The 15,618-nt window shown below is 39.5% G+C and overlaps 1 protein-coding gene across 5 annotated transcripts in view; it reads right to left on the bottom strand.

Annotated features, from left to right (window-relative positions):
• Positions 1-10,796, bottom strand: part of ltk (leukocyte receptor tyrosine kinase) — a 39,848-nt gene extending 29,052 nt beyond the window's left edge. For all 5 annotated transcript variants that reach the window (XM_081721982.1, XM_081721983.1, XM_081721985.1 and 2 more), the window contains exon 1: positions 10,519-10,796. In XM_081721982.1, coding sequence (XP_081578108.1) covers positions 10,519-10,573 — 55 coding nt within the window. In that variant the 5' untranslated portion in view covers positions 10,574-10,796. The remainder of the gene's footprint in view (positions 1-10,518) is intronic.
• Between the last annotated feature and the right edge of the window lie 4,822 nt (positions 10,797-15,618).

Below are 15,618 nucleotides of genomic sequence, written 5' to 3'. Positions count from 1 at the left end.
AAGGGCAATAATCCAGAATAGACTGACACGTAGCACAACTATAGCCCCCAAGGAATATCATGTGACAATAAAATCATGTGATCTGCCCTCAAACATACAATGGTAAAATTGTAATTGCAAAAAAGGGAAACTGTAGCAGTTGGCCTTCATACTGAACCCCCACCATGATGGAGTGTTGTAAAACAACAATCACATCTATACATCCTTATGACACATGGTCAGAGTACTGGCAGTTAAAATGAGTTACTGGAATGATTTTTAGTGGCAAGGGTTATGAGTCAAAAAGAATTAAATGCTGTTTAGCTCTCAAACTATAATTGGAGTTAACAGCACAATTATTTCTCTTGAATGCTTTGGTGCAAACTGGTAATTAGGCACCAGTATTGGCTATTCTTCATCAGTGAAGCCCAACTATCAGTACTGGCTAGTCTTCAGCAATCTTCCAATGATGCCTTGCGAAGACTGATCAAACTGCTTTATTAGTGCTCTGTGTTGTGTGAACACAGTGGCATGGCATGGTGTCTAGCCCACCTGTTGGGCCAAATTTGGGCTGAGAGAGGAAGCCCATCTGACAGACAAACACCAGGACTCAGCTAACCACATAGCCATCCACTTAACCCTGCACCACTCCCCCCCCCCTTACCCCTAACCCCACATCCCACACCCCACCCTACACCCCACCCTATCCCACTCCTGCCAGCTAGAGCTGCTTAAGTGGAAAACTCCTCCCCTCGGAGAACAGCCAGGCCTGTGTGTTTTGCTGACTTATCTGCTGGGAGAGTGCCAAATGCCACTAACGGGAGGCTTGGTCTTCTCTAACTGAGGAATTACTGTATTCCTGCCTATACCATCTGCTCCTGAACTAAAGCACTCATAAGGAGGCTCCTTGTTAGACTGGGCTATTGGTGATGCCTTTTTACAAGCTGAAACTTGACAATTTATATAAAAATGGCCTGGCATTTGAACGAAGCCCTAAGTATTGCAAAGTGAGTCCTCGGTTTACTGTAGTATTTAGACATAGATTGCCCTTAGACAGAAATTCAATGACATAGCTGATAGGAAAAAATCACATTCATACATTTAGAATTTCAGTTTGCATGTACAGTGTCATATACACAAAATCATATGTGCATGCATTGGCAGTGGGTTTATATTTCATTTATGCATTTATAAAGGTACTGTGCTACATGAATGGTCATTCTCTTAAGATCATTTGTTGGCCTTAATGGTGTAGTAATAAGTAATGAGCCCAAGCAGCTGCATTATAATTACCTACATCAAGCACACAGATATTATCTGTATTCTATTATGTTCTTTTATGATTGACTAAAGGGTTTCTGTTTTATTTAAATCAGTTTTTTCAAGAAATACACTTAGAGCAGCTTTAGAAAGGTACACACCCAGACCAGAGAAAACCTTTTAAAAATAAAAGAAGCCCAAATGCTTCTCACAAACTATTTTGTGTTCCATCCCATTTTTGCAGAAAATTATATTAAAACAGCTCAAAAATAAAATCACTTTCATAGCTATCCATAGAGTTTGGTCCTTTTGTTCAGTCCTGGTTTTTCCAAAAATTCTGAATTATTTTCCCACTGAGAATGTCACTTCTAATTGCATAGGAAAATGAACAAACAAATTGGCCTTACTGCTGCACACGAATTCCCTTATAAGTGTGACACCATGGAAGATCATGTATAACAAATTAATTAAGGTTTTTACAGGTTATACAAAAGAACTTCTTCCTTAGAATACTTTCAGGATTCTCTGGCCTTTAGCACACTAGGTGCATTCTTAACTCCTTGAACAACATTTTGAAACCAGACTGTTGTTGCAAATGTTTTTACCATTAATTTAAATTTTATTAGCTCAGGGTGGAAGTTGTGAACATGTCAGAAAGCAAAGATTACATTCTGAAGTCTATCTGGGTTTCCGTCAAATCTAAGTGCAGTGCATGGAAATTAAAATATCAGAAGACGATAGTAATTTTTTTCTTTTCACTCAGATTTTATTCAAGGGATTAATTTGAAATGTCTGAAATCATGTTGCTATAAATGCTTACTATAAAATATCGTGATGCATAATCTTCAACATGCCTAAATAATACTTTGCCTATGTCATGCAGCAAGACAGGTCAGACGCTCCCGGATGACAAAAGGCAAACAGTTTATTAGTTTCACAAACAGTTCAGGAAATAATCCAGAAAGGAAGTCCGAGAGGCAAATAAATCCAAAGGACAAATCTAGAATCAGAGAAGCTGAGAGCAAGGCAGTAAGACAGGGGCAAACAGGAGTAACACGAGCAATGCAAAACTCGTAAATGAACTAGAAACGTAAATAGGTCAATACACAGGTAAACAGCAGGTAAATATACAACGCTCCGTATGCTCAGGTAACTAGAGGCAATACTTTGCAATGAGGAAGTATGTGAACAGAGTATATAAAGGTAATTGTAATGATGCACAGGTGGGCTGGATTAGTACTCTGGGGATGATTATCTCCTTAGAGGCTTCTTGGAACTGTAGTTGGTGGTGGTTCCATAGGGCTGCATGTCATCTTAAATCTCTTGCTGACAAGCTATAAATTTTATTCACATAAAATACAAAATATAAACCATTGGCCCACATGACAGAAACAGCCAATCACTATCTCACCTCATCTTCAAGCATCCTAATCCTATTTCTAATAGTACATTTGCACAATACTTCAGTTGCTACATTTTTTTGCTTCTCAGTGGGAAAGTGGATGGTTTCAGGAGTTCCGCCTTGACTTATTTCAAATAAAAATGTGCCATAAAACATAACTGGTTCCCCACTGAAGGAAACATGTATTTCCTTTCCTTTAATACAAGCTCACTCTTTTGACAAAATATTAACACTCTTAGAGCACTAATGAAATCAAAATGTCATATCAAATACCAATTTTGCACACACTTCAATGAAATCCCTCCAACCATGGCACTAGAAATGAGGCTTCAGGTTGGCATTTTTTCTTCTTTCCTCATGTACTCACGGGCCTTTCATACCCACTCACCGCAACTTGACAATTAGTTGTTTGGACTGTGGAAGCATTTATTGCAGTTTTTTCGAACCGATTTAAACAATTTCTCACTACAAATTTACCTGTTCTCAAACACTTAACACAGCGGTCTAAACTAATAAGAGGTTTCTCTAAATCAATAATATATAACTGCTAAAGTAATACAAAAAACAAAAATGCAAATGTAATTATCTAAAATACATGGAAACATTTTAATCTTTGAACAAAACTCTCAATTGTCTCTGATCCTTTTTCATCATATGAAATCATATTATCTGTACCACAGGGATTGTTTGCAGACCATTTAGCTATTAGTTGGTTTTAAAAAAGGGCTGTTTGCCAGTGAGTTTACTATAAAAGGAGTCATGGGTAGAACATGCCTGTACATATGTTGCCCTGTATTTGCACAGAATTGTTGAACTTGGTGGCAGCCCCAGAGTATGCAACTGTGCATATGTCAACAAGTCTGGACTGAATTTGTGCAAGAAAAGAAGGCAAGGAAGGATCTGCGTTGGTCAACATGCCACAGTCACAGTCCCTGGACAGAGAAGTGGAAATATAGCAATATGTGCTGAAATAACAATGCACAGTTTAGTTTGTCACAGCTCCTTGCTACATTCAGAGATGCACTCCTCCTCTGACAAGCAGGAGACCAAGACAGACCAGATGTGGCACATGTGGTCATATGGGACTTTATATAATTCTATCATTCACCACATGAATGGCTTGAAGCCCAGCTTTTTGCATTTTGAGGTATTCTTTCTGATACCATAGCCACTCTTTATAAATCCTGCTGAGTTCTTTTCAGCCTGGAGGCAGAAAGTGTATGAAGGCGAGCCGTATGAATGGGAAACAGTTTTGCATGCCATTGAGGAGACCCGTGATGGCACAACAGCAGAGGCACACCAGGGTTGGATTCGACACTACTGTCAATTTTTTTCCTGGGTGCCTTGCAAGATAAAATATAAACTGTGATGTAGATGAAGCTTACTGGCCTGACAGGAATAAAAGATTGGACAAATTAAACATTGCAATCTAAAGCAGTTGGAAGAGGTTTATGATTTGTTTTTGTAAAACTCTTCTATGTGACTCTGCATCTATAAAAATCCTTCCTCTGAAGTAAACATTTTATGTTTTTTTTTAATTTTGTAAGACACTAAACCACCTTAAGTATGTTTTCTTGAACATGAACAATGAACTGCAATCCTGTGTTGGTTTGGGTGCACAATTGATCTGCTCATTGGTTACCATATTGCATTGTTTTAAAAAAAAATCCACAAACATCATAAAAGTATTTGTAGTAAGATTGAAAGTCTTTGTATCATGGGCAATGTGTTTTAATTTTTGTGTTATGTGTTTTGAAAACAGGCAAATTTGTATGGTAAATCAGTTGAGAAAATTATAATTGCAAACCACAGCTTTTGTGAGTTTATTAGAATTAAATTGTATCATGCCAGTGGCCTCTTAGCCTCCCACACTCTACTCCTGAAGTAGGGTTCAAAAGCCTAACAAATCCTACACAGTGTTTAGAATGTAGAGTTTTGGTTGTTGTCAGTGATGTCGCTGATGTCAGTGATGACGCTGACTTGAAACAAACTGCTGACTTAGTTTGATTAACAACATTAAGAAGCAAATGAGTACATCCAAGTTTTTTCTCTTAAAGAAATACTTTATGATTATGACTAGGCAGACTCCTGAGCACTGGCTGGTCACAGAACACTTACAACTATTGCTCATAGCTAACAGGCAGTCATTTACCCAAGTGATCTACACAGAAGACCAAAAGAGCCCGCATGTCCAGTCATAACCCTCCAACCTTCTCCTTCCTGCTTTCCGAAGTTACCCATGACTCCATTAGTTCTTATCTCATCATTTCAGTGACAGACAACTGAAGCAAATGAAAAAATATCTGTAAATCTGTATATGATATATGCAAAATGCTTATGATATGTAATGATGATATCACTGAGTTGTTAGGAAACTTTACCTTTAAGCATTTCAAGCAGGGCTGATATAATGATAATCATTTATTTGAGCCCTGTGACACAGAGCCTTAGGCAATGTAAGTGTCTCAGAAAAAACATTTACAACACATGATAGCTGCATCTTTAGGGCCATCAAAAAATCATCATGGCCATCAAAAACAACATTGAAGCCATCTCACTGCTCTACAACACGTACCACATTTGAAATGAATGCGATTTTAAAAGAAAAAAGGAAATTATTGCATGCAATCTGGCTGATGGATATCATCATGTTTGCCATCAGTTATGGATATCACCAATGCAATGCTAAAGACATTACCATTATTCAGACCATATGTTGAAAGCTGTCTAAACTGCAAACAGATCCAGTGACATCAGTTGCATGATATTTAACTGTTATGGAAATAGGAACATACTCATCAAGCCCAATGAAGAAAACAGTATACGTACTGCATTTGTAATGGTGCCTTTTCCTTGTATGTCTAATTTTATATATGTACTTTTAAAAGCTATACGACATCATTATGCCAGATTTCTGGTCTGACGAGCTGAGACAAATTTGGCCAGCTTTTACATTAACATCTGAAACATGGTCTCAGCATCATATTTCAATGCACGCTGTCCCTCCAACTGTTATGAATCTCACACACACACACACACACACACACACACACACACACATTTTATATATATATATATATATATATAAATAAAAACTACATACTGTCACATCACAGATGCTACCCAGTCAGGGACACACACACACACACACACACAAATTCCTGCCAATCATCATCCTTAGCCACTCTCCCACTATCAAGCTTCCACATGTTAGATATCCCATTTACCTGTTGCCACTCACCCCTCTCCTATTTAGACCCCACATCTGCTGCACTTCAGCACTTCGCATTATCGCCTGCTACAGTCTGTAGCCAAGACGCTTTTTCCTGCTTCAACGAACACTGGACTATTTCAAGTGTTTTTTAAGATAATAAAAGATTTCCTTTTCCCCCCACTTGCATCTTGTGTCAAAATGCCACACAAACCTTTCATAAATATTAGCTTCGATGTGGCTATAGAATAATACAATGTAGTTACCAAATAATATACCTCGATTAGTAACTAAATTATACGTCTGCAGATTAAGTGGCTTAATCAATTCACAGTTTGACTGTAACAAAGAAACAAACAGCAATAACAATTATGGCTTTCGGTTGATAGGATAAAGAAATTCTTAATTCCAAAATATTACCATGTCTCATCATGTGACTCATTGGACTGAGTCAGTACAGTACTTAAACATTACATAAATACTGTTGTCAGAATGGATCTGTACAGTGCATACAACAAGACCATATAAACAAAAGTATATCAGTATTTCCTTGGTAATGTTTGCAGATTGGTAGCGCATTACTAGACTATGCTCTTTTTAGTAAATAGACTGAAGTCCAGCCCCACAACAGCCATAACCAAACAACTCCTAAAAGAACACCTCAGAGCAGTGTTTGTTTGTATAAATAAATGATAGTGTGCTTAGAAATATCAAAACAGGTATAATTTATCCCTGCAGTCCCAACATCAATCTCACTAAAAGCACCAGTTACAACAAAGAACTGCAGGTCTACAACTGAAACAGACCTCTTCTGGGTTTTTATTTAGGGAAATTTACTGGATATCAGCAGTGTGTAGAACAACAGTGTCTTACACATATGCTGAATCATAAGTTGCCAAACTTTCCAGTTATGCTTTGAGAGAAATTATGTAGTGAAAGTAATGTAAACAAACAGGTGAAAGTTCTGCGGCCAGCTTTCTCAAACAGCGAATGCAGTAGACCTGAACCAGCCAAATGAAAATAAAATTGAAAATGAATACTGTTTGTTTTATACACTGCTAAAAAAAAATTAAGGAAACAAAAGGATATCAATCTGTCCGGTTTGGAAGCATAAGCAATTGTAAATCAATTTCAGCAGCTTTGGTGTAAATGAAAGCAACAGCACAAGTTACAAACACTGGAGAAGCAACAGCAAGACAACCCCAAAAAGTGAATGGTTCTGTAGGTAGTTGTCACAGATAACTCTGTCCTTATCCTTGCTAACTGATTCTTCTCTACAGAACTGTATTTTTGCATTTTGCTAGTGTCCTTATTGTTACTGGTAGAATGTGCCAGTAAGTTCCTGCAACCCATTCAGGTTGAACAGGTAGTTCAGCTCCTTGCCAGCACAAGGTTTGCTGTGTATCCCAGCACAGTCTCAAGAACAAGGAGGAGTTACCAGGAGACTGGCCATTACACAGGGATAACTGGACACAGCCATAGAATGGCATCAACCCAGCATCAGGACCATTATCTGCTCCTTTGTGTGAGGAGGAACAGGAGGAGCACTGCCAAAACATTACAAAATGACCTCCAGCAGGCTACAGGTGTGTATGTTTTTGACCAAACTGTCACAATGAGGGTGGCATGAGAACCCCACATCTTCTAGTGGGACGTGTGGTCATGGCCACCACTGTGCAGCTTCACTGGTAATCACCAGAGAACACCAGAATTAGCACTGTCATTGGTACCCTGTTCTCTTCACAGATGAGAGCAAGCTTACACTGAGCACATGTGACAGACATGAAAGTGATAAATGTTATGCTGCCTGGAACATCATCCAGCATGGCTAGTTTGGTGGTGGGTCAGTGCAGATTGGGGGAAGCATATCCTTGGATTTTCACACAAACCTCCATGTGACAGCCAATGGTACCCTGACTGCTGTTAGGTACCGGGATGAAATCCCCAGAGCCATTGTCAGACCTTATGCTGGTGCAGTGGGCCATGGCTTCCATCTGGTGCAGAACAATGCCTGGCCTCATGTGGCCAGAGTGTGTAGGCAGTTCCTGGATGAAAACAGCATTGATGCCATTGACTTTCCCAGACCTGAATCCAAATGAGAACCTGGGGCATTATGTATCAGTGCATGCGCTGCCACCAGGTAGTGTCACAGACTGTACAAGAGCTCACTGATGTCCTGATCCAGAGATCCCCTAGGACACCACCTGGCATCTCATCAGGAGCATGCCCAGAGGTTATCAGGAGTGCATACAGGCCATACACACTTTTGAGTGACATTTTGAGTTGCTGTAATGACATTTACGCAAATTTGATCAGTCTGTTTATATTTTTAGTATTTTTTCAAATACTACCAGAGTTTTGAAATGTCTTGAAATATTAAAGAGCAGGCAAGCCTATGTGAAACCTATAGTACATTTAGTCAAAACTATTAAGTTTACCTTAATCATGGATCATGGATCATATTAATCATATTCTGGCTCACTTTCAAAGCAGTGTAAATGTCATGACATAAAAACGTGAAAGGTGCAATATATACTACCTCAGTCAGGAAACCTGATGCATTTCTTTGTGATCCGATAAGTGCACATCAGTTCAATTTCATTATGCTTCGTTGCCATTTTTAAGTATTAAACATTTATGCATCAGCAGTTTCAATCTAGATCCATGCAACAACTGCAGTACTTTTAGCATGGTGAGTCGTAAAGGGGAACTCTTCTAATCCTCAAGTTTATAGCTGTTAGTGCAAAAGTGTAGCAAATTACCTCATACAGTTATATCATATTTGTAGCCTTCATGCAGACCCTCAGTTATTTTTTGCATTGATGAGCTAGCCAGCCTGGCACCAGAAAATTCAGAGACCTTCTATCAGCTCGTTCTAGAGTGATTTTGTGGAGGAGATTGCAAAAACATAATGGGTGGGAATGTCTTTAATCATATTTTTACTTTGATTTTCAGTGTGACTTTGAATCCAGCCCTCAGTGGATTGATGATTTTGGTTTCCATTGACTGTTGGTATATCATTTTGTTCTCAACAAGTACACAATATATATCAGTAAAGATTTTCACTATGAATGTTTTGTTGATTGAGATGCTATGTGTGATTTAAGTGTTCCCTTAATTTTTTGAGTAGTGTATTTTAAAATACAAAGGACAGTTCTCCATACATAAACTGCTATCCCTATAGTAATCAATCTTGACAATCCAATGCAGAGAAAATCAAATACTACCAGAGTTTTGAAATGTCTTGAAATATTAAAGAGCAGGCAAGTCTATGTGAAACCTATAGTACATTTAGTCAAAACTATTAAGTTTACCTTAATCATGGATGACTTACTATTGGTGCTATATGTGAGTTCAGTGAAAACACATTTCTTTCTATTTGCCTGTTACACTTTATAGTTTTAAAGCAGACACTAAACAATAAACCATCATTTAGCACAGATTTGCTCAATACAGTTTTATTATATATAGCACTATTTCAACCTATGAAGATGTATAATAATTGTTCTTGGCAAATAACAACAATTATCACACCTTACAATAGCTGAACATTGTTAATATCGACAATATATAGGCAAGATTGATTAGAAATCTCTAAATATATATGTATATATAATGTCTTAAACTCCTCTTGCTGTGCTCCAGCTCTCTGGAATAATTTGAGAACTGAAAAGCAGAAAGAAAACTTTGTTGTTGGGACACATATGGCAGGAGGAAGGAGACACTCTTCCAAAAATGTCCTATGGGATACAAGAGTTAAGCACTCGAGCCAAATCTACCCATGACACTTTTAAACCACCCTGTTTTTACTGCTTCATTACATTCTATGTCATGAATGGACCTGAGCTCTAACATTCTTGAATAACTGTTAAGTCCAAAAGAGTTTGCTGGTAGGATTGTATAACAAGGGGGAAATAGAGGACTAGGTTCTGGATAATTAGGAGTTTTTAAAAGAGCATCATACAGAGGACTTAAATATGTAAGAATGTTTTTATGTTGCAAAAATCTATTTTTATGTATATCATATTAAACAATAACATTGTAATAATAAATAAGAGCCAAATGTTTGCAGGATATTTTGATTATTTAAAATGCAGATAAATAAAAATTACATATTAAAACAAAGATTGTTCATCAGTTGTCACTAATCATAGGTTGCATGGTATTAGCTATTTGTGGTTGTTTACAGGATCAGTGGATTAAATGAACACACTTTTATATGCGTGGTTGTGATTAAATGAAACATAACTGACTACAAGCAAGTAAAAACTGACGCTTTTGGGCAGTCGGTGGCGCACAAATCAAAGGACCTGAAGTAGTGTGAAAACTACAACATTGACTAAACGCATTCAAGGGTACTTTTGAAATGAAACACAGTCAGTCTACGTTCGAAAACATCGAAGTATATTCAAAATAATCTGGTGCTTTTACGATCTAGATGCAGAAAAACTAGATCTTACAAATGTCCGTATACAGTTTGTGGCGCTAATAAGGTGAATATAGAACATCATAATTAAACAAGCTATTCTCAGTGATAACTATTTGAATAGTCAAAACCTTCAGAATTACTCTGATTTTGTGCCTGTGATTAAGGTCAACTTTTGAAAATCATAAAATCCACGAACTGGGTCAACGTTATTTAGCCTTTATGTAAAAGCACACTCACCTGTTAAAATCAGCAAGACAAGTTTTACTGAAGTTTTTCTAGTCGCATAATCCATGGTTCCTTCGGTAAGGGTCCTGGATATGAAGCGCAGCTAATTTTCGTCTACTTTGTTGCTGGGGTTTACGAAAGTCAGAATTAAAAAGACGAATGATCGTTGTTCTTTCACCATTCAGTTTCACCGTCCCACACCTTCTTAGAGTTCCTCGCTCAGACCTTTCCTTGTTGCGATCACGATGGTGCGGTGCTGCAGCCACTGGTCTGTCGCTCGCTACAGTCCTCTCTCACTCGGATTCACACCGCTACTAGGCCTGTGCCACCACACTTGGTCCTAATGCCAGTCGGCCGATAATGGCCAGAACTACTGCTCTACGAGAACACTATAGACAAACAATAATGTTAAACATACAAAATGTTTAGTGGTTACGGTTTTTCTGTTTGATCTTCTTCCATGTTTTATTCTATTTTATTCCACATCCACTTAAATGCGATGGGCCTATTACACGCTACCTCCGCATGGCATGATTGTTTCTAAATGATAAAAAAAAAAAAACTTAAAAAAAAAATCTGAAGACAGCTAAGAGGTTTTAGCCAATGCCTACATTTCCTACAACTCTAAAGGAATTAAATGGGGCATTTCGCCATCTTCCTAGTTCCTACAGAGCTCCAAGTTCAGTAACCTCGGGGAGTTCTAAATAATTTGCTTTATCTAATTTTAAAGCCCTTAGTGAATGTTACACTTGTTTGTTTATATGTTTGAAACACCTCTACAATTTGGCTACAAAACGGAAAAGAGGACTCCAGAAATTATATCTTCAAAACACATATGCCCATAAGTCTATATGTGGCCCAGTAACATGTCACAACTTTCATTACTTGTTTCCCAATAATGAAGGAATGTTTTAAAAGCAGGCCATAAAAACAAAGTTGTATGGTGACATTTTATTTGTAATTCTGCCTTATGAGGCCATTGCTTTTCTGACTGTGTTACATGTAACCTAAATAATAGTTTGAGTTACACACGTATTTATAATGTAAAGGGAGCAAGGCCACCGGAGACTCCCTTTCACCAATTATGAATGATACGGTCATTGAGATTTGAAAATATGATTCAACTCAAGAAGGCACTAATAATTCGCTAATGAGTTCACTCCGTGACATTTTACACAGGAGTGAGACGCGAGTGATTATAACAAGGAGTAGTCCTTTATTTCTCCAAAAAAAAAAGAAACACTTATAAAAGCGTAGAAAGGAACAAAATCGACTAAAATTGATAGCCTTTAACGGAAGTTTCAGGCTTAGCGCGTTCGACTGTAGCAGGTTAAATGCAAAGTGCTGAAGAACGCGCCCGTGAGGATTAAACTGTGTGGAAAAGAAGGTACAGGTGAAAGCAATGATCAATAAGTGAGTGATTGGCAACTGGGGCGTGGTCTAGGAGGGCGTGTAGTGCGTGTGTGCATGTGGGTGTGTGTGCCTGACTGGGTAGCGGCCAGGGCGTGACACTCTCAATGGGGACTGAACGCATACTTCTGAACTTAACTTACAACGTGAAAGCACAGTACATCGCCGTACTACTGTACTATTTTAATAATGCACTCCAGTTTAAAAGAAAGAATTTACCCCTATGTTTCAGCTATACAAAGCTATACAAGCTATGTTTCAGATATACAAATGTAGTAAGTTTACAGTATAAAACTTCAAGATTACATCCATTAAAAGCGTGATAAGTTTTACAAAACTGCCACGCATCCTAATAGAGTATAGAGTACTTTACAACAAACTGCCATTTTTACTGAAGTACATTTTCTGTGTCAAAAGGAGGGAAGGTTGGTAGCCTTATGCATTATATATTTCTGGCTCGCTTTCAAAGCAGTGTAAATGTCATGACATAAAAACGTGAAAGGTGCAATATATACTACCTCAGTCAGGAAACCTGATGCATTTCTTTGTGATCCGATAAGTGCACATCAGTTCAATTTCATTATGCTTCGTTGCCGTTTTTAAGTATTAAACATTTATGTTCAGTCTAGATCCATACAACAACTGCAGTACTTTTAGCATGGTGAGTCGTAAAGGGGAGCTCTTCTAATCCTCAGGTTTATAGCTGTTAGTGCAAAAGTGTAGTAAATTACCTCATACAGTTATATCATACTTGTAGCCTTCATGCAGACCCTCAGTTATTTTTTGCATTGATGAGCTAGCCAGCCTGGCACCAGAAAATTCAGAGACCTTCTATCAGCTCGCTCTAGAGTGATTTGGTGGGGGAGATTGCAAAAACATAATGGGTAGGAATGTCTTTAATCATATTTCAAAAGCTATATTCAGGGCTTGATTAGAAAAGTGAGTTGCCAGTCCCCCAGTAAAAATACCCCAACCCCTGTAAAACTTGACATCTCTCCTTCCACTCCCTTTGGAATAATGTGACGTCATTTAAAATATATCGGTTTAAGATTTGTGCATATCTAACCATATGTGCAACTTACACATCCAGATGCTTTGGGCATTTCAGGTATTGTTCATGTCAAACAAGAAGAAGTGGTTCCATAGAATCGCAAGCTTTCTCTTTTCATTTGTAACTCAACAGAGGGTTTGGTGCATCATGTATCTGCCTTGGGTGAAGCTAGAAAAACAAGATCTATGAACTATGATCTATTAGTCACCTTTTGGCCTTTAGTACCCCTGTAGCTGATGCCGCTGTAGCTGTCTGTAGATCAAAGTTATTCTTCAGCTGTCTCTTCTGCAGTACAGAAATGGTTCCCCTTATATGACTATACACCATGGTTCAGATCTATATTTTTAAAATGTTATAAAGTGTTTATTAATGTCAATGAAAACAGTAAAGCCCTCACTGTTCATTCAACACCTCAGCATTCAGAGTTCATAGAGTTCCATGTTTGTTCAATAGAAAAAAAATGTTAAAATCATTATCCTTAGTGCAGACCTTCCTTTGTATTTCTCATTTGCCCTTTTTGATCTACACACCACAAGAATTATATTCTTCTCATAAACTGGATAGTGTGTCTACCTAACATCAGGGATTCTCTTGTCTGAGCTAAGAAGTACAAAGAACTTTTTACATACTGTACAGTTTTAAAAGTGGAAAAATACCAGTATAGCATGTTGTTGTAACGTTGCAGGTTTTAGGAAAGACGTGGGGACGAGTCGCGTGAAACAAGCATACGCTTATTTAACATACAACACACACACACACTAACAGAGTCGAAAACCGACAACACAAACACGTAAACGACAGACCTTTATACATATGATAATGACACAAAGAAGAGCAGGTGTGAGACACATGGAGGGCGTGCGCCCCCTCAAGGGTGCGACTCCCGGCACTCCAGCCTATTGGGCTGCGGCCCCGAAACCAACACCAAACAGAGAGGCCAGGGGACCGAGCGACCAGACACGGGCCAGCGCGAGGACAACAGGGGGAAGGACATGAATCAGGACAACAACAGACACAGGGATGGACACACTGACAGGCACAGGCACAGATACAAAGGGAGACAAAGCGACAGGCACAGACAACGTGATGGGGACAGACACTGTGACAGGGAAGAGTCCAGAGGGGCTGCAGAAACCCCGGCCTGTCCCCCAGTTGTTGGCTGGGCTGGGGTCCCACCCGTCTGTAGGGGATCGCCCCTCGTCGATTTGGGAGGCGGCGACTTCCGCGCACCCATTACAGGAGGCGCACCAGTTGCTTTGCCTGTCTCTGGGGTGGGCACTGGTGACGCCTCCCCTTTACCTCTACGAGGTTTAGGTACCAGCGCACGAGTTCTGGGGCTGTATGCCCTAGTGGATAGAGTTTCCTCCTCGAGCGCAGTCACCCCTCTTTGTGCCGCTCGGGATGGTTTGCTCGCTCCCAAGCAGCATTTCCTAGGCGGAGCCTTGGGCAGTATCTGAAATGCCGGGGACTCGTCGCCCTCGAAGTGTGCAGATGCTATGTCACTGCCGTTGGGGGGATCCCCATAGAGGACTTCCTCCACCTTCATAGACGGGTCTTCCCCATAGTTGAAGCCCAAGACCACAGACTAACATTGCTGCACTCCCCGTACTCTCCATAATCCGCCTAACCCTCATGGAAGTCCATGTAGTGGTCGTAGGACCCAGCGGAGTCCACTTCCGCGTGCCGATCCTCAAAGTACAGCTGGGGTCTGTAGGACTCTGCAGAGTCTGACCCTGGACCATATTCGGGGCCCCCCCCAAAATCATCCAGTGACCTTCTCCCCCATGGTGGAAGTGTGGAGTGAGGCCAGGATGACAGAGGGTCTCGCTGTGCGGGTTGTAGAAGAGTGTTTACCTCCTTTCTTCCCCTTCCATTTCTTGCTCCCCTTGCCAGGCATCCTTCGTCGGTCGGTTTTTCTGTAACATTGCAGGTTTTAGGAAGGATGTGGGGATGAGTCGCATATGTTTATTTAACACACACACACTAACAGAGTCAAAAACACAAACGCGTAAACGACAGACCTTTATACATATGATAATGACACAAGAGGAGCAGGTGTGAGACACATGGAGGGCGTGGCCACATTGACGAACACACACACACAAGGAGATGTTTTTTAAACTTTTTAAAGTTCTGAACTTTTCAAAGTTCTGTGATTTTAGCTCAGTAACAGAATACCCAACCGTCACACCACACCACAGTTGTGTACTATTCCCCCTATGTGGACTGTCGGCCTGGCCTGTAGCTAGACAAGAAGCCACTACTTGAAAAGGGTCCTAGTGCTATGACATTTAGGTTACAACATAGAATAAGGAGTCAAATCCTACAAATGATGCTTAAATCTTAGAATCACAAAAATTCCAGAGCCATTTCCAACAAGTGGCTGTTATCTATCATGGCCACCTTTTAATCCTATAATTAAATTTTTCCCAACCCCCCAGTTACCTAACATACAATGTGTACTGAGAAAATGACAGCAGCACATGATGCAGTTATCTGCTATACATAGCTGGTGGACAAGGTCAATCCCATGCAAACTGTTCATTTGTGTCTAGAAAAGTGCTACTGTACTTAAACATAATGATTCATCCATTTATCTTGCATCTGAATATAGTTTTGGGCACCAGTTCTCATGACCTCCATGGTTACAA

Source organism: Electrophorus electricus, chromosome 10, assembly GCF_041902795.1.
Source record: "Electrophorus electricus isolate QZ-2024a chromosome 10, ASM4190279v1, whole genome shotgun sequence".
NCBI lineage: Eukaryota > Metazoa > Chordata > Actinopteri > Gymnotiformes > Gymnotidae > Electrophorus > Electrophorus electricus.
The sequence above is the reverse complement of the archived record's forward strand: the minus strand, read 5'-3'. Positions and strand labels throughout refer to the sequence as shown.